Here is a 20,183-nt window from a genome sequence, read left to right on the forward strand (position 1 = left end):
TCCAGGCTTAAGGCCTTTCTGCAGAGAGTAAATAGCCAACAGTTGAAGGCAACACTTCTACAACAAAACTTTTTTTTAAATTCCATTAAAAATAAACAAATGTTTTAATTACCGGTATATAATATGCTGCTAACAAGATGAATTTTAATGTATAGAACAGCATTTAAGTGCATCACTGAGTCCCTCAATTAGAGAGAGGAACAGAGAGGAATGCAGGACTGGTTACAGTTTCAACACACAGAAGGTAATCATTCATCGGCTTGCAGCAGTTTCTTGCACACTCGGTAAGAGCTAACCTGCCACCAAAGAGCCAATGAGTACATTTCCTGGTGTCATCAACCCCGTTTTCACCTTTTGGCTTGAGTAATAACTAATTCTGCACATCACTGGCACTTTGAGTCATGAGCCAAGTTACTGTCTAACACATTACAAAAACATGCACACAGTCGAGTCCGTGTTTATTTCCACAATGGCGGGCTGTTCTAGCAGGGTGGAATTGGAAATAACAGCTGCAGGAAAACCATTTTAATGGCTCGTAACAAAAAGATGTGGTTAAATAGAAAATCAAGCATTGTAGAAAAGAGAAAGATTTACTGTAAGTATTTAAAAGACAAATCTGCTGCGTGGAAAGAACTCCTGGAGAAAGGAGGGTAACAGGGACTATGTCCCCAAGTCAAAGCAATGGAAAGACTACACAGGACAAAAAAAACAGGGGCACTGAACTGGCAGAGAGGTTGGGGTTTTGAGAAAAAGCTGTATCTATTACTTCTTAAATCCATCTGCCTGCCTGGGGTGGGAGATACAAAGACCAGCAGGGAGCTGGACAGAGCAGAAACCAGGACTGAAAAGAAACTCGGATGCATGCACATCTTCACAAGTTCATGCAGAGATTACAAATGTTTGCCTCTGTTTAATGTCCCTCAGTAAAGATCGTAGACGCAAGGCCACTGTAATGACCTTGACATGCCATACAGGGGTCACTATGGCTGTGTATCCCACTACTGGACTCGTACATGCACTTATCCTTAGGACAAAGTGTTTCATACGAGATACAACAGGCTGCTAGTAAGTCTGTGTTCTGCAAGAGACTGGAAATGAAAGCACTCAAGTATGTGAGAAGAAATCCTGCACATTGAAAATCCTGAAAGGAAAAGTGGCTGCTGCAGTTGTTGTTCAATAACCCTCCTCTCATCCAATAGAAGTAAGAAAAAGGAAGCAGCAAGCAGGAGGTGGTGTGTGTGTGTGTGTATAGGAGCACAGCAAGGCGCCTGAGGGTGGCTGTGATGTAAGAATGGCTCCTGCTGATTTATATACACAGACAAGTGCTCAGACTGTAAATAATGGCACACATACACACTCACAGTCACGCAATTACCAACGCATACACTTGGCAGTTACTGATCCCACACGCAATTACCAGTGGCTCAACACGTGCCCACACACACACACACACAACACATATGTGGCCAGAGGCTTGGTGCCAACACAGGCCTTCACTACTGTCAGTGCAGCCACGTCACCAGGAGCACTGTAGGAAGTTGTTCCAGCTCTCTAACCCTGCATACTGTGTCAGCATGTATATAGATATAATGTGAAGGAACACAGAGTCACCTTATAGAGATGAAAGTGCCTGCTGCGTATGTTCAACAATTTCTGCTTTGGGAAAAGCACATACGTGTTATGTTGTATCATTTTCAGGGGTTTGCACATTCAGTCGACTGAACAGTTAACGGCATCACCCTCGCGAGTTGGCACAATAATTACTAGTTGGCTAAACAAATTATTAATAGTTTTATATGTTGGCCCCCAAAGCCAGTCAAATGTTATGCTAGAACTACCACCCATCCACCTGCCACCAGCCAGGCTGTAGCCAAAGACTGGCTGTAGCTCCAGTTAATGGACCTGCTTTCCATGAGTCTGATTGGAATGTCTTCAAAACGTGTTGGAAATGAAAAAAATACTTTGACCTGACAATTGCCTAATAATGAGAGCCAATGCATCACCAAACTTGTTTCAATATATTGTGTACAATTAACGTCTGTGTGAAATATCCAATCCATTCAGCAATTGTCACATTTGAGTCTAGACCAAAATGGGGTACAGGCCGACAATAGTATCCCTAATGCTTAGCAACTTAGTGTCTAAATATTGTTAACTTGAGCTTACATATAAGCTACCTGGATGCTATATCAAGTCTAAGAAGTTAAGAGGAGAAGGAGTCAGTTAAATGTATTTCCCATTTCATGGGTCCAACTGACTGCTTTTGCTTTTTGAACACTTGCAGTGCTGCAATAAGACAATGGAAAAAATGCAGGGCTATCTAAACTGAGCGCAGCACACAAGAACAATTGTCCTTCTGATATGGTCTGATAGTCACTGTAAAAACCAGGGACACTGATACTAGAAGAGAACAGGCAATGAATGATGGGCTTAGTGACAGATTAAACCCTATGTGCGTCCAAACAGAGAGGGGAGAGAGGAGGACAGACAACAAACTCAGGGGCTTTCTCCAACTTTATTGCTTTACCTCACATTCACATACTCTTGCATGCCACTGAATGGAGAAGGAGTGCCAAGACTGCAGGCATCACATGTCATTCAGGGACAAGCTAGAGCTTTCACTAATAAGTTTTGAATTTCTTGCAAATTGATTTGCCAAAGACATGGATTTCCCCTTAAAGGCACATTTAAACTTGTCTAAACCACACATTATTGTCAACTAAAATTATCCTCAAATAATCTAACTATCCTGTTTAGCGGTCTCTCTTGCACACACAAATAAGCACCCTCAAGTCCAGTTGTGTAACAGCATTTTTTTGCCCAAGTAGGGCACAGAAGCAAAAAGGCTTCGTGATCAGATCCTGTTGTCAATTGATTCTATTCACACTGACAGCTGATTGATCAGCATTAGAATTGACCACATTGTTTAAAAATCAATTGTTGGCTCTCTAATCTCGGAGAAAACAATAAACATGTTATACAGAATTGTTGATCGAGTAATGGATCGATGTTACCGAGGCGCTCACCCAAATTAAACTGCAACCTGTATCTACTGTAAGTATCATCCACTCATCTGTTTAGCCATGCAATCATCCATCTCCATCACTAAATGCTTTTCATCATATTGGCCCATTTTCCACCACCGTAGGAGTCAATAAATCCTTTCACTGGATTGGAAAAACAAAAGGATTTTCAACGTCAGTCATTAAGCTCAATGAAAGTGTGCAATCCAAACAAAACCAAAAATGTAAACAGAAAATATCAAAAGCATAAATTAAGTTGTTCGTATCTATAATAGCTAATGTGTGTTTGTGTTTGCGTGTGGGGCCTCTCCTCCTGATTTGCCATAAATAGCCCTTATTCCCTGTGGAGGAGGTATAATTACATCTAAGGCTCACAGACAAGGGGTGGTGCTGCTCTATTTCTGAATAAACCCAAGATGGGGGTCAGTAATGCATGGGTTTAAAAGACTCTGAAGTCATTTTTATTAGTTATTATGCTGGATTTTGACTTCATGTAAGTCTCTTTACAAACACCTTAGGCTACTGGAAGTTGACAAAAAAGACACTTAAGTTCAAGTGTCTTTGCAGTTCAAGTTGAACTGCAAGACAATTCATTGGAAAAGCTGATTTTTAAATATTCTTACAATAATAAAACCAATGTGTTTTGTAAAATAAAAGTTGTGGCTTGTATTCTTCAAAAAAGTTCCCCACAGGTTTTTAAGCCCATTTCAAATCACTGTTTTAAACACAATACCAAGCTATTTTAGCTCCAATTAACCCCCTGTATACTATCAAGGAAGGAACAAACAGCAGCCAATCAAACTAAAAAAAAAATAGTAGAGCTTCCAGCTGGTAAAAGGAGACAAATACTTGGTGGGTAGTTAGTTAGAGAATATCCAAACAGAACTAAAAGGGGTGTTAATGCTAACATTAATTAAGAAGGTTTAAACAACTCATGCTTGATATGAAGCATCAGTCTTTAAGCAACTTTCCAATAATTGTATCAATGTGTTCAAAGTTTGTTTCTGGCATCTCAAAAGGCCACACTTGTTAAAAGGTTTAAATAAAGGACTATAATGTATAAATACACAAGGTCTATTTTAAGTCTTTATTATTTTGGTCTTTGCACACACTTGAAGCATAAGTTACCATAATCTTTCTGTCTGATTCTTTTATAACAAGATTATAGAATTTGGTGAAGGTAGCCAACACTTATCTCTAAGCCTCCCATGCTGTATTGCTTTTACTGATCAGTATTTGCATGGTTTCATCATTATGGATTATGGTCAAAAACAAAACCAGTTTCTTCATATTACATCATAGGATAATTTCCTCTCAATTAGACTATACATGAAGCTGGAGCTTTTCTATCTACTTCCAATCCCTCCACAGCTATGGTCTGCCAGGGAGTTTGTGGTTTCGGTCTGACTAATAGGAAGCAGGGCAGACAGATGGGTTTGCAGGGGTTCATTTCAGGCTTTGTGAGGGCACTTTTGTGAGGCAGCACTTTTCAACACAATGTTGGCTCTTTGTTCACATGCAGGGCTTCAGTATGGAGCTGCATTCCTTGCCATGCTGCATAGCCAGTCCAGTGTTAATGTCTGCTATACTGTCTACTGATCCTCATGTAAACACAACACTAGTGGGCTAGGGGGGGGGGGGGACGCACAAATCCACTGGGTTGGTGCTCGCTTGTTTGCTCAACAGTAACCAAACCAGAGGGTTTAAAATTTCACACGATGCTGGCTGCTCGCGAGTGTTAAGGTTCCAGGAAAACCGAGCGCTCCCCGTTTCCCTTCATGCTGTTCACTTCCCTGTTCCAAGAACCTGATCCTTGTAAAAAGCCTTCAGATGGAAAGATGTGTAACTCAATGAGCTGTATCCCTGAGCAGTGATAGTGAGTTGCGATGACGAGGCAGGAAATGAATTACAACCGCGGGAGTCACCGGTGCAGTGTGTGGGTGGTACATTCAGTAACACGAGGCACAGAGGAGCAGGTCAAGTACAGGTGTTTTCATGTTTTCAATTCCACAGAGGACAGCTACAGCACACCAATGATAAGGTAACCCTCATTAACCATTGTTTGAAATGTCACAAAAGGTCTGCTATGAACACTGCCAGAGCTCCTGGCAAAAAGTATAATTTCTGTGACATTTAGGAAATTGCATTAACATTTGAACATGGCTTTATTTCAATAGAATTAATTAAAGAAAATAATTGTTCTGCTGGATATTGACTTTACTTCTCAGCAAGGGTACAGCTGAAAACACTCAGCGTGGTAATCAAACACACATTAGCAATTCCTGTGTGCGATTATTCACATGGCATCAGCATTAACACATATTCCTATAAGAAGCATACTACTATCATTTAAATGAACACAACTTAGGGCAACATCTGCTTGGTATCGTTGTACCAATCCAATCCCCTTCTAAAATCTCTGGAATTTGGCTAGCTTTTCAACCACGTATATCTGCATGATTTATGTCTGCAGACAGTCATACTGACATGTTGACAATATGCCTGAAAGGTATTGACATGTGATAGCATTAAATACTTGTTACTGAAAATATTTAAGATGAACTGTGAGGAAATTGAGAGCCAATCCAATCATGCTGCCCTAAAACAATATAGCAGCTAGCAAATCCTATCTGGACAGTGATGATGAGTGATGACGAGATAACTCTGGCAGCCGGGCGGGTGGTGAGAGAAACTCAAACTGGTGTAAAGTACCAACAGTCCATGTCCTTAGTCGGCCTCTGTGGCACAGATGAAGATGGTAAGTGAGGTGTGAAAGCACTACGAGGCGATGAGATTTACGCCGTGAGCAGGCAGACAGAGAATGCATCGCACATGAGCATGAGGGGATGAAGCTAAAGTAAAGCTTTTGGACATGGTAATTTAGGGAAAAGGAGAGTAAGAGCATCAGATGAATCAGGGTTTCCCGCTCAGATTATTAGAAGCAAAGATGGCCAATAACAGACCCTCATCTATACGTGGCAGAGGCTGCAAAGACATACAAAATCACACAAAAGCCACATTGAATTCCTATGGCGATTTCATTTGACACATTCCTTGTTCTGCTGCCTGGCAGAGCTCCTCAGCAGTCCTGACATCATCAGCTTTCCATCTTCTAAAGGTAAACTAAATTTCCTTTCATACATAACACAGCCCATCCACTGGTTCTAATAGTTTAGATGCCAAAGCCCATATATAAAAAGGAACAGCCACTCTGATCAAGTACAAAATGATGAACCAACAACAGAGTTAATCACATAAGCCATATCAAATCAAAGAGAATGACCATTTTGGTTCCACCTGACAAATTCCCTTAGTTCACTTCCACATTATTAATTGGTCGATTTTATTACCCTCTAAAATTTGCATTGGTATCTGCCTGAAGAATCCAATATGGCTAGGGATATTCTTAATAAATCTATGTTAAAAGCCAATGCTATAAATTCACTCCCTGAGCTGTGGGTGAATATTCCTCCTGCCACATTCCCTGACTATAACCCAGGAAATTGGTATTATGTGTTTAATAGTAATTAGATTTAATGCAGATATTTTTTAAAGCCAACACCAGCCATACCGATTTTTTATATAACCTATCATTTGTTCCTGATTCATAACAGGAGCGGTATCTGTAAGTAACTCTTGATCCGAAGCGATAAGTTCTTAATTACTTCCCCACCAATGTTGAGGCGTGCAGTAAAATGTAAAAACTCCATTCGGCAACTCATTCCCAAACTTCATCACATGCAGACTCGGATTCAAAATATTCCCCTCTGATCAGGCCAAAGGCTCCACCACCTGATCATCAAAGCAAACCTACATCCTCCTTCTTCTTGGTTCTTCTGGTCAAAGGTATGCCCATAAAAAGTACTGCCAATAAATTGAGGCTTCCCCTTAAACCCTGCAGATGACCTCTGACAAAATTCAAACTCACTTGCTGTAATGTCCTCCATGAAAATTCAACGACCAAAGAAACTCTTGTCATGACAACGGTGTTAAATATAATACAGAGATAGCAGGGCTTTAAGGCAAACTCCTGCAACTCCGTTCAAGAAACAACATTAATGTAACACAAAAAGAAGGGTAGTCCGCTGACCATGCAGTCTTATTTAATCAATATAGAAATTCATATACACTTCTAGAATACCAATTTAATTTCTTAGGTCACACTCACACTGGACAATCCGTATGGTGCCTAAGCATGCTTCACCCCTAAAGTCCAGTTCATTTGACAAAACCCTGTAGGCCTCCATAAGCTGAAACTCAATTAAACAAGCCACATATACAATAGAAGGTCCATTTGTCTGTAAAACTTGACATTCATGATTGAAGGTGGAAGACAGGGGAAGATGAAGTTAGGAGATACAATGGTCCCTTACACTTTCTCAGGCCATTTCTCAGGTTTCACACCATGGCTCCACATTCTCCCGGTCAACACACAGCAAAGGAATGTTAGGGACGGCAGGAAACCCCAAATGAAAATCACATTTTCAACCTTGGCTGTCCAGCTACATTAACAGATGTTACATCTTAAACACCAGTGTCTTTTTTGAGATGCAGACAGTTTTGTAAGTGTTGAAGGAACTGACCTTTTCAAAACACACAAACCATGTCAACCTCTCACAAACGAGACCTTGTACGTTGCAGTGTCATAAAGCCTGCACCTTCCTGTGGGTCTCTTCGACTGCACGAGTTCAAGCACAGACCGAAAGAGGATTGATTTTATTCAGCCGACTTATGGACAAAACCTAAGTATATTTAAAAATATATTTGTCAAAGATAAAAGCAGGATTAAGCTATGACAACAAAGGACAGCAAATAAAGAAGGCAGGGTCCCCTCCACAAATGCATTTGATCAGCATTTTGGGCACACTCACACACAGAGCAGCTCAGTCTCACAGCTGACTCACAAAAAAAAAGAGGGAATACAGTAAGGAGAGTGATATGATTTCCTTGTATGACAGTCTGATGAAGATTCTTCATGAACATGAGAAAGCTAAAAATCCCCAATCTACCTAACACTTTCTGTTTGACTACGAGTAGTCAAACAGAAAGTGTAGGGAACAAAGTGAAAGAACAACAAACTATTCTCTCGGGTCTTCTCTTAGCTTAAGATATCTTTCATTAACTCTTTATCCTTAGCTCAAAAAGAATCATAAGTTAAATATTTTTGTCAGGCCTTTTTACAAAGACACACTGAAACAACTGTACTGTGACAACTTGGCTAGATTGCTAAGAGAAAAAAAAAAAGCTTTGTGGTTACATTTGGGCAATACTAAATTCAATACACAGAGTTTCCAAATAGGCCACTAAATTAGAGTAGGGAGAATAACAATTGCATATATAGACTGTGGCGACAGACACATTGAATTAAATCCTGAATGTCTTTCTGGATCCACAGTCTAGTATTCCACGAAGAGTACTCATTTCAAGTAGAGCAGCCACGGGTCAGTGTAAGCCTGTTTAGAAGACAGCGTTACCAAGAACACCAGATTACTGGATGACATAACATTAGATCACAGAGGGACGACCTCGCGATCCTACTGTGGATTCTTCACACATCACTGTGAAGGCTTTCCAAAAACAGCATTGAGATGAGCGGGATAAGATAAACCTTTATTCATCCCACAACAGAGAAACTTACTCCATTAATGTTTAATGTGAAGGAGGATTTGTATATCATGGTGGTTAACAAGGGGAAAACACTTGTGCTTGGTCAGTGAACCCAAAGGTATAAACATCTGTTAAAACAAGGCCCCAGCAGTACAGCCAATCAGACGAGACCTCTCTGACCTAATGTTAGACTTGAGGACCAAAGGTAGCGATTGCAAGTAAGCTAGAAGAAACTGAGGACGGAGAGAATAACAGGGATCATGTTGTTGATAAAGACGGTGTGGTTAGGCTGTAATGATACATGAATATGGATGTGTCAATTCAACATGTTCCTATTTAATATAATAGATAAATGAAAAGAATAATCCACATGCTCATGTTAAGACAAATGAAATTAAGAGATTGTTCTCGTTCACATTTCTGAAAGAGGTCAGTAATAAATCTGTTAAAATCCCATTTCACCTTTTTAATGTAGAGCTGTTATTAATAAAGTGAAAGTATTATATGGATCTATGAGATCAGCTCATGTGGGGCCAGGCCCCATAGAATCCACAATGCTGTGTCATTATGCTACTTTATGGATTGAGAAACTAACTTGTGCAATACATCAAACTGAAATTTATAGCTAACATGTTTGTTGATTTATCTCATGTCAAACTTCAATACTGAAAACATTTTTGCATACAGTAATTTTTCATTACATCGTGCACTCCTTCTTGCCGCAGCCTTAAACAATAGAGATAAACCATGGCAAAGCTAGCAGCTAGTAATCTTTGCTAGTTTCCTTCATACTGGAGATATCATCCTGGACATCCTGGAAGATGGAGATATGCGTGACATTCTGCATGCAAAAATGAAACTCATCACTGGCTAAAAAAAAAAAGCTTACATCTGGACCCACCTAGGACAGAGAGCTGGCCCCTTTAATCCCCTCATGTGACGACACGATAAAGGATTAAAAGCCAGTCGGTCATCCAGTCACTCAGTCAGTCAACAATGCTGTCTGCCTGCATCCCTGTGTCAGCCTCATTGCTTCACTTACCCTTTACTGCACAAGGCAGGCAGAATTCAGCAGATGCGCAAGGGCCAGGCTGTGGTCATATATCTATAATGCAGTGTGCTATAGGACCCACTATGCCTCGTGATCTATAAATAGGCTTGGAGGCAACCTACTGTCCCAGTGGATGTTCACCAAAGAGATTGATCACACAAATGCAGTGACAACAGAGTATTGATATTAATGTGCATTTCAATTACTAGTATTAATGGATTTCTTCTTTTTAATCTAAGTAGTGTATATATTCCATTACTCAGATCTGCATTACAATTATTGGAAAATAAACAACCTTTAACCCTGAAAACTAAAATGTGATTCCTCTTTGATTGAAATGATTCATTTTGTACAGTTTCTCTTAACATTCACAAGTGTATTACACAAAGCATCCTACCCATCACTCTCATTAATAATGGGACTGCTCACCGATAAAACTAATGCAACCGCCGTAAACAAAGGTCTGTACTGTTGACTGATATAAGCGTGGCCACTATATTGGTTTAAAATGTAACTATGGAACCAGGCTTTAGTTTATTATAACATTAACTACTACATTTTCATGTTTGTAATTCTAAAAGAGGCAAATGGATATTTTTAACAAATTTGATGCTACTTTACAACAAAATTTTGTTAAAGACAGACACAAAAAAAGGACATTGTAAAGACACCAGCTAGAGTATACGTCAATATCAAAAGATACTCAACAATAAACTTTAAATCATTTCATGAACATAGCCTTTTTGATATTTAATGCCTTTACCATTGTCCGGTATGCAAATTTCGTCTCCTCTATTATCCAGATGTGGCGACGACTGTCAAGTACCTCAGGTCTTTGGCTACCCCCCAAATGTTGTCCAGCTTCCATATGCCTGCTTGCTGTGACAGGGTGAGGTACAAAACGCCATCTGGCCTGAGCTGCTTTCGGTGCACAAGCCATTTTCACCCTGTACTATCTGGATCTCCCTCATATAGGTCTGCTGTTGGGGTTTCCTTACGGGTTGTTTTACAGGATTGGGACGTAGGAGAGGGTGTGTGTGATGAGGGTATACCATCCGACTGGTTCTGTCCCTTGGTTTCACCTAACATGAGTCAACCTTTTTGGTTTTCCCATCTCAAAAGGTTTGTTGTGAAAACACACTGAACTAGTATTTTGCATTAACTTCACAGGAAAAGCAGAAACTTCCAAACACACTTCTTAAACCCATTTCAAAACCAACATTTTGAGCGTTGCATTAGTTCAAAGCCACATGCCCACAGGAAGTCAAAGAATCAGAGCGGCTCTTACCATACACATATCTAAAATCAATTTCTGAATCTGACCACCACTGATAAAGTGCACTGCAGTGACCACGGGCTATGAATCACTGTCAACTGCTAATAATAGCACGGATCAGAGGAGCAGAGATGGAAGTTTTGTCAGAGCATTTCTCTTCAAAAACAGTGTTTCCTTTGACACTTTGCGAAACTCAAAACAATAAGTTCTACCACTCCCTGGATTCTTGCTCTCCAAGAAAAATGCTTGCAACGTCAGTCTGACCTCTGATTTAAGCCACAAGAGCAGGAAACACCCTCGATGAAGTGTAGGTGTTATAAAGGCTGAATCGGGCTTGTGAAAACTAGGTGTCAGGAGTGCCCTAAGGTCACGGATTACTAACTACTGTTATGTCTGACTTAAATCACACACCTTGGGTAGTACTGGAACAGTCAATCTGAATTTAGCTTAGCCTGTACTTACTGATGTCCCATCTTAAAGTATCTTCAATAAACTAACCTGAGGTGATGCATACAGGAAGTATATAACTTGACCTATACAGAAGATGCAATAAGCTCAAGCCCACCTGAGGACACACCTGGACAATAACATTTATTCTATGCCACTGTACATAATCTAACTATTTCAAACATGATCACCACGTTAGATAGCTCAGCTCCACTGTTATCAGTGGTATATAATGTGTGAGCACTCTGCAGCAATACCACGTGTCCTGAGACTGTAAGTGAGGAAACGTGTCTATTTTAATTTTGTTGACCGAGCACAAACGCAAACTATCGACGTAAATGTTCTTAGAAAGCAAGTTAAGCTTTAACCTAAGCGACAAAAGTCATATTTAACTTTTAGTGTGAAGCTTTCCTATTTTGCTGTGCATGCAAATGATTGGTCAAAACCCATGAAACAACAAAATAAGAGTGAGCAATGTGCGTAAAAAGGGAACAGCAAACTCATATTATTGCATTTACCAAAACTTGTACAAAGAGTTGGGGGTTTTATCCACCTACTGAGTTCTTGTACCTAATATTTTTGCTGTGTCAGCTGTAGTGAACCCGCTTTTCAAACAGTTTTAAGTCCTTATTATACTTTATACAATGTTAAAAGCACCAAAGCAGATAATTTAAAGCGTGAACTGACAGCTGAATCAGCTAGCTTGTTAGCATCGTCACACAATGCCAGCTTTCCGTGCGAGCTCTCATTGCGGCGAGGTGGTGGTCCAATAACATCGAGGATATATGGAGAACAAATGCTGTCCCACTCACCTTCTTCATGCGTGGTGCCTCTGCAACGGTACCGTCACGGTTGACGAACGCCTCTCCGCCGTTCTGTTGCGGGTCCGACCGCTTCATTGCCGAAGCCTGCGGCATCTTCGCGGGGTTCGGGTTGAGCAAACCCAGGCTGCCTTCCCCGGCTTTCGCGGAGGACTCCGCTGTAGGGGAAGCAGCCGCAGAGGAACCGGCCTCGTGCGGGTCGTTTCTGGCGATGTTCTTGCCCTCTGAGGTCGGTGTCAAAGGGGAATCAGCTGGTAAGTCTTTACCGGTGGGGACGTCTTTGAGTTCGACCTCTGCCATTTTCGCTGCCACAACCTGGACTGACATCGCTGCAGTTTCACAAAGTCCTTTTTCCAACACAAATAGCGAGTCAAGCGGATGTGAACGGACGACCGACGTTGGCCAAGTGCATCTTGGGTTTTGTAGTGCCTGCAAGAATCTCAACAAGAATGCACATTGAAAAACAATTTAAACACACGATAGATATTTTGCAAAAAAAATCAGTGAGCATGTGAGAAAACATAACATGGAAAGATATTTTTCGATTAGCGAATATGAACCCCTTTTAAGAGATAAACTATATTCCCCAGCATTAAAATCCTCATAGAGATAGGAATTGTGGGAAATTGTGTTTCCAATGAGAGGACGATTCTAAATTACAAAAAAAAAAAAAACACGATTTCTGCCAGAATTGTCAGCTATCACGTTTTTAAAAAATAAATTAAAAAGTAGAACAAGCAGTTCATTAATTTTATATGATTTATATCATATAATCCTTCACACGGGTGAAATGAAGAACTAGATGAAACATATCACTTCTAAGAATACATTATGGAGGGCATGCTTCTACAACACCAGTTTCATAGTTATCAGCACAGTTTGTGTCGGTCCAATGTTGCACTGGAACACCACTGTTCTGATAGTACTTGAAATCTTGACATTGCTGCACAGGACACTGCATCACATTACAGTGCTCATGTGGTAAATATGCAGTATGTCATGAGATGTTACCAGAAGTCAGATCTTAAAATGAGCTACATTGCCACCAAGTGGATGCATATTAAATAGAAAATATTACAGAGTGGCCATAGATGCAGTGAAATCAACATTTCTGTTTTATTTAAGTAGTAAATGGCATAATTGAAAACACGCACAAACAATAAAAATACAATGTTGGACATGTAACAAATGACTGACTCAAGAGATCAAGATTAACAACATTCACAACTCCTTCCTTCAACAAATTCTATTCACAAAACAAGACTTTGGTGATTTTAAGGCTTTTATTTTTTATCCATCATTTATCAAAATTTGTAACACTGAATATATTCAGGTTGCAATGTAACCTAGCACAAAATAAATCATTGCAACTGCAGACTAAGTACTTTTTGTAGATAACTTCAAGCATGTCAGGAGCATCCCTAATGTAGCAGAAATAAAAAAAGCACACCAGTCAAAAATGTCACTGAAGCTAAAAGAACAGAAGTCCACACATACTGCATGTGCATTCATGCTAAATGGGTCTTAGCCCTTTACTGTCTATCAGATCAAGCCGAGGTATTTTATGTACAAGGCTGCCATGCTGGTACATTCTCAGAATACAAAACCAGACCACCCACACAATGTTAAAAAATACAGTTCTGCATTGTATCATGACCACACACATTGGCGCACATGAAGTGTTGATAAAAAGTCAATGACAATACAGAATGTTGTAAATTTGTACACCAAAAGTTGTAAAAATGTCGAAAAATATGAACATTTTGTCTTTTAAAGTGAAGTGCTCCTTTTTCGACCTGCCCCTGATAGAGCAGTCCTTAAATTGAAAGGATATTTCAACCAGTGCATTGTGGGAGAAAAAAATCCAACTGCAGATTTCTGTTGCTTGTAAAAGATGACGCATCAGTCCTCAAATATCCACAAGATGTTCACCCCTGAAAGGCCAAGATTGACTCTCCTGAAGAAAGTAAGAAAGCAATTTAATTATAATCCAGGAGACATGCAAGGTCAAACCCATTATTTTTAATCAAACAGCAATCTGTGCGGTGCTTGCGTGACCTTTTGCTGAAAATGAATCAATAATTCATTACACAATGATATGGCACAAAGTAGCAGAAGTACTCACCCCAGCATCCCTGACTCCTTAGTCTTAATAACATAGAGGAACATGAGGACTGTGTGGAACAGGTTGTTCCTGCCCTGTAATAGAAATCAAGATGGGTTCATGTTATTGCACTCCCAGTGTTAAAACAGAAGACAAAATCCTGAATTCACTCAGGAAAGAGGTGTTATGTTGACCTGAGATTTACAGCTTTTTTCTTACATATTAGTCACATATATGGGTTTAACAATTCAATTATCAATTATCAATTATGAAGAGGACGCAGAGATAAAAAGCTCTTTAAGCTTTATCATTGTGAAAGAGGCAGAACCAAGATAAAATGACAAAACCTCTATTCTCTTATTTAAAAGGAAATAGTAATAAAGGGGAGCAAACAAATCATCAGGTGGGGATTTCTTAAAAGCAAAAAATATCAAGGGACACTAAAGTCCACAAATATCTTTCAGACAGTCAGTTTCAACTTTAGCTAAAAACATTTTGTTTGTAGCTTTGTATCTCAACCCCGAGACCTAACAGGATAACAAATATTAGCTCACAGTATGTTCAGACAATTATTTCTAAAAAGAAATGTGTGTTCGGTTGAACAAGCTTCTTGTGTTTTATAACCCTTTGGCAAGTGAAATGCTTTATGCAGCCATTGAAGATGATTTGCTGGTACGTTTCATGTACAGAGCTACTGAGGGGAAACCTTTATGAAGAACAACTTGGAGGGTACAAAATAAAACAGCTCTGAGACAGATATTTTTCGGGATTACATTTTAAGATGATAAAATAAGACCACAAACTGCTTTGTCAGAGCCTGAAGAACAGGCGGTTGTTAGTGTCACCTTGGGCAGACTGTAGATATGTCCCTGGTAGATGAGCTGGTAGTGAGGGGGGGTGGTGCTGCTTTGGTGGATGCAGAACAGGCTCTCCTTGGTTACATCTAGAACAGTAAACACAAAAAAGAAGAAGAGCCTTGAATGGATGAAGGGTAGAGAGCGGATGTGTTCCAAGAATGAGAGAAAGTGGAAATCAGAAGACTTTTATTACAATTCCTTCCTAATTAAGCCACAGTGTGTGTGTGTGTGTGTGTGTGTGTGTGTGTGTCTTCTCTGCACTTACCAGGTTTGTCTGGTGTGTGGCTGAAGTGCTGGGAAGTGAAAGTCTTTCCATCTGGGTACTTTGGGTGTGGGGGCAGTCTGGAGTCCAGGTATGTACATAACACATGCATGAGGATCTAGAAGGACAGATGAAGTATTAAGCTGAGTTATATGGCTCGTGGTCCTACTGTGACAATGAAAACCAGGCAAACTTTTGTAAAATGTTTGCAGCACAGACCCTGAAGACTTGAAGACGCCATGTCAAATTTCACATATAAACTTAGGTTGTCTGTAAACTGACTTATTTATATGAAACAAGTTTACATGCTAACTAGTTTCAACCTAAGGAGCCTAGTTTAATTTATTTCCTTATTCTTATTCATATTGCAATCTAGAACTTCTCTTGAAGGGGGGCATGTCCGGGATTCCACAAGGACACTCAAAAAAGACACTAAGATCCCTAAGTGGGTGCTGGATCCAAAAACACGAATAGGTACAGAGAAGCAAAACAAGACTCGCACTACAAGAAGCTCCGGTTTATTCACAAGAGACAGTTCGAGCCAATCTTTTGGGATTCCACAAGGCACATCTCTCACAGTTTGCTTCACCCTAGATGCATCTTAAAACCCCGCACAGAGCGTTTCAGAAGCATGATGTATTGCCTGCCAGCCATAAATAGCTCCTTTGTTAAATGTGATATGGTGTGATGTACAATCATCGAACTGAAAATGGTGTTGGTTGTTTTGAAAATTGACCTGGCTCAGTGTACCATTTCTGGATTGAGCCTGATGTCAACTTCACCTGCTCTGTGCAGCACGACTCAAACGACAAAGATAAAAGTGTCTGATAGAATCACAAGCTTTAACAAACATGCAGGTGATCAGCACCGGCTCTTTGGCCTGATTCGTTTTGAATGGTTCCTTCCAAGACCATTTGTTTGCCATTAAAAAGAGCCACAATTGTGTTTTTAAAACTACAGACTTTTTTTAAGCATACATACAGCTAACAGACCGTCAGGACTTGACATACATTGAAAACACTATGTTGTTAATCTATACTGTCACTTAATTGTAACTGTTCTTATGACATGTGCTGCTGACCTCTTGGCCAGGTCACCCTTGTGAAAGAGATCCTGATCTCAATGGGTTCTTTATCTGGTTAAATAAAGGTTAATAAATAAAGTGTATTTAACTAGAACAGCATGTAGCAAATATAATCTGTAACTAAATGTTTATATGTTAATTATTTAACTCAAATTCAAAGAAAAAACATCAAAGAATGCACCAGTCAGAATTTCTCTTGTTTCTATGTCCAAACTGAAAATCTCTAAGGTTTCTAAATATATGGGACAAATCAAAATATCTGATGACCACATTTTAGACACTATGAACATGTAATATCCACATGTTCAAAAACTTGCTGACATTTTGCAGACTGAAGGATTAATCGAGAACGTATCTGTACATTACGTGATGATTATAATAATCGCTTGTTGCAGCCACAACAAGATTAAAAGACCAAACATGGATTGGCATCTGTTTAGTGACTGGTTTTGTATTGTAGCTTAGCTCGTGTGTGTGTGTGTGTGTGTGTAGACTCACAGCGCAGTCAGTGGGGAGGTCTGTGTCCCACTTCCTGTTTTTCACATCACCACCGCCATTCCAGCGAAAGGAGCTCATGCAGCCGCTGTGGGCCAACTCTGACAGCAGAATACACAAAACAATGTTCAAAACACACCGCATAAGAAATGTCTGTGGTTTATCAGGATTTTTTTTTTCTTCTATCTAACATTTAGACACAAATTTTAAGACACATTATCACAATAGGGGTCGACAAATGTCAGACACACATTATAATGTTGAGCCTACCTTTTACTCTGTCCACTAGATATTCCTGGTTGGGAGTGATGTCCAGATACTGAACAATAGAGTTCATGGTGGGGATCGATGAGGCTTTCATTATGGCTGCCTGCTTCAAGCTGCTTATGCTGGCCTCTGGTGGAGGAAAGAGTGAAAAAACAAACTCCAAAATTAGAAGAAAAATGATTTGAAATCACACTAACAATTACTCTCATTTACATATTTCTAATGCAGCTTCATGAAAGTTTCTGTAGCCAATTTTTAATCCTGGATTTAAATCTACTTTCCTGCTGTAACCTGAAAAGACTTTCCCATAATGCGTGTTCCTCTAGAAACTAAAATGCTTAAGCTCTTTTGAGGACTACAAATAAAACCCATTACTTCCTAAAAAAGTGCAATTCTTACTGAAGCAGCTGCTTCCTCGAATTCTGTGGAATGTTTTTAACGTTACAAGTTCAATGGCATTTAAACAATATTACTGTCAAAGTATAAAAATCATAGAATATTTTCAGTGATGATTTCAATATCGTAACTGTAAATGGAGTGGTCGCTGGTCTGTATGAAGCCTGCACTTAAAGGTATTTTCAGAGGACTCAGCCGCCATGTGAGGACAAATCCTATTTTCCAGGATTAATGTTCTCCGTTGATGGTTTACCTCCTATCTGGAGCTCAGGGCAGCCCATCCTCCTGAGCTGGCTGTTGACAGAATCTATTTCCTTAACCAGGGAGACCAAGATGGTGTCACTGATCCACTGCAAAAGACACAAACAGATTTGTTTGATTGCTCAAATCAAATTAAGTCAGAAGTTTTTGGGCATGGAATTCCTTTAAACAAAAAAAAAAACACAAATAAAGTTTCTTTAGTATGTAGTTCATATGTTCGAACACTCACATTTCTCAGCTTGGCTGTCCAGCTGTCAATGCGGTCCACTACAGGGCGGCTGGTTGTGATTCTGGCCCACACCTACGTTCCAGGAAGGGAAGAAGTGAAATACATACAAGTCATAGTTTCTACTCTAACATTATGAGGGAACAACAACAACAACAAATCATTTAATGTCGTTTTAAAAGTAAAATTTACAGACCTCCTCTGCGGCCTGTTTGGAGCCCAGGTCCGTCTCATCCTTGTGGGCAGATGGCGCCTGGGAACGACAGGCAGGCTGGTACAAGAACTTCCTCAGACTCTGGGCGTAATCTCCCACTGAGCGGTTGTAGTTCCAAAATGTTGGACTGTGATTTGGTGACACAGCCTCTGGACTCCCTAAGGAGTGCACAATTCATAGATCTATTAAAAAGGAAATGTTGGCCTACATACGCCTGTCCCTAATATACAATCAAATAGAAATGTACCCATCTGGCTGCGGTGGCTCTTTTCCTCCTCTGTGCGGAGAAACCTCTCCAGGCTTTTCAGATCCTCCATGTAGTCCTCCTTGCTGCCAGGGGAATTAAAAACTGAGGGGGACGTCCGATATCGAGCCCTCAAGCTGGAGCCTTCTGCTGGTCCAATGCTACTGGGATAAGGAGAAGAGCCTGGGGAGGGACTGTAGTTCAACACCTGAGAAAAGAAGGACACAATGAACTCAATGTGATGTCATTAAAAATCTTGTAGCAAGTACTCAAGCCTGGTGTTTTTTCTTTAGTAAATATGATGAATGTACCTTTCCAAAGGCCACTGAGGGAGAAAAGTGTCCCCCTGCACTGCTCGGTGTGGTTGGGTTGCTGAGAGGAGGGCTGTACCCAGGAACGCAACTTGGGGAGAATTTGGGGCTGGTGGTGGCGGGTCTCGATGGGCTGAAACTCAGCACACTTTGGCCCTGAAGAGGAGACGACTGGGCTGGAGCCGGAGTCTCCTTTTTTTCCGGCTTTTGGGGAGGAGAGGCCTGAATTGTGGAGTTTCTCAGACCTAGGAGACGATGCTGCTCCGGCGATACAGCAATGGTGGAGGGAGCCATTGTGTACTTGAAATATTTCCAGAAGTCGAAAAGAGCATTGAGGCTAAAGAGGGAGGCTAGCACCAGTTCTGTAGAAAAGCACAAATGGGAAGGACACACTTAGCGTACATGGTCTCCTAATATGAATAACACACACTTGGGTGTTAAATGAAATTCCAGGGTTACATTAAACCGAGTGAAAACTTGGACCTCACCAATGTACCAGATAGGCCAGTATGTGATGTTGTAGTATCGACTCAGCAGTTTTCCTGACCTAATAGAACATGCAAAGACACAGATATCACAGCACTCTAGCATGGAAAGGCAAGAGTTTGCAGATGAAAGGGTCGACATTAACATGATTTCCAATGATTACAACAGAACATGTACTCTGGATCAACATACATTTCAGTGTAAATCATGCCAGCCAAAGACACGTTTAGCACAGCCCAGGCAAGGACCACCTGCCGAGCCTGTTCCTCCCTCCTCATCCTCAGAGCTCGGTCTATCATGCTGGGCTTCCCCTCCGTCGACGGGGTCATCATTGTTTCAGACGGTCCAGGCTGAGACAGGAACACAAGTGACAATGCGGTGAGCTTCACTCAAGGCTAGATAAAACACAACCTGAGATATATAACTAACACGAGCAATGTGTGTGAGCAAGTTATTCCTCTAGAAAGACCGGGAAGCACAACAAGTGTACTAGACTCACGGCTAGTGGTACAGCACCATAGACTGAGCACAGATAGCAGGGTAGCTAAAGTTAACTAGCATGCATTGAAAACAGTTCAAAATGTGATTGGTTTCAGAGTCAAATTCATGCCATGGTGCACATACTCTCATAAAAATAATATTAAAACACTTCGACACGACGAAGAAAAAAATACGACAAGGAATTATAGATATTTCATACCACGCTAGAGTGAATGACTACCGCGGCGCTGCATAGTTTGTATTTTCACCG

At 40.5% G+C, this 20,183-nt stretch overlaps 2 protein-coding genes across 2 annotated transcripts in view; both read right to left on the reverse strand.

Annotated features, from left to right (window-relative positions):
* Positions 1 to 12,589, reverse strand: part of ahcyl2b (adenosylhomocysteinase like 2b) — a 43,295-nt gene extending 30,706 nt beyond the window's left edge. The window contains exon 1 of the mRNA XM_061030225.1: positions 12,217 to 12,589. Within this exon, the coding sequence (XP_060886208.1) occupies positions 12,217 to 12,552 (336 nt within the window). The 5' untranslated portion in view covers positions 12,553 to 12,589. The remainder of the gene's footprint in view (positions 1 to 12,216) is intronic.
* Positions 12,590 to 13,317: 728 nt separating this feature from the next.
* Positions 13,318 to 19,792, reverse strand: tmem209 (transmembrane protein 209). Its single transcript, XM_061030226.1, has 13 exons — positions 19,625 to 19,792; positions 19,435 to 19,493; positions 18,947 to 19,308; positions 18,639 to 18,843; positions 18,374 to 18,549; positions 18,181 to 18,252; positions 17,944 to 18,040; positions 17,298 to 17,423; positions 17,031 to 17,128; positions 15,452 to 15,566; positions 15,175 to 15,272; positions 14,351 to 14,424; positions 13,318 to 14,182 (listed from the first exon to the last, which is right to left on the reverse strand). The coding sequence occupies exons 1-13, from the start codon at positions 19,762 to 19,764 to the stop codon at positions 14,128 to 14,130; spliced, it is 1,677 nt and encodes a 558-aa protein (XP_060886209.1). The 5' UTR covers positions 19,765 to 19,792; the 3' UTR covers positions 13,318 to 14,127.
* Between the last annotated feature and the right edge of the window lie 391 nt (positions 19,793 to 20,183).

Source organism: Labrus mixtus, chromosome 22 (genome assembly GCF_963584025.1).
Source record: "Labrus mixtus chromosome 22, fLabMix1.1, whole genome shotgun sequence".
Taxonomy (NCBI): Eukaryota; Metazoa; Chordata; class Actinopteri; order Labriformes; family Labridae; genus Labrus; species Labrus mixtus.

Coding starts and splice junctions, on each gene's coding strand:
- tmem209 (XM_061030226.1), bottom strand. CDS start 19,764: ATGATGACCCCGTCGACGGAGGGGAAGCCCAGCATGATAGACCGAGCT. Junction 19,494..19,624: donor GGCATGATTTACACTGAAAT/GTATGTTGATCC, acceptor ATGTTCTATTAG/GTCAGGAAAACTGCTGAGTC. Junction 18,041..18,180: donor GGACAGCCAAGCTGAGAAAT/GTGAGTGTTCGA, acceptor TGTCTTTTGCAG/TGGATCAGTGACACCATCTT.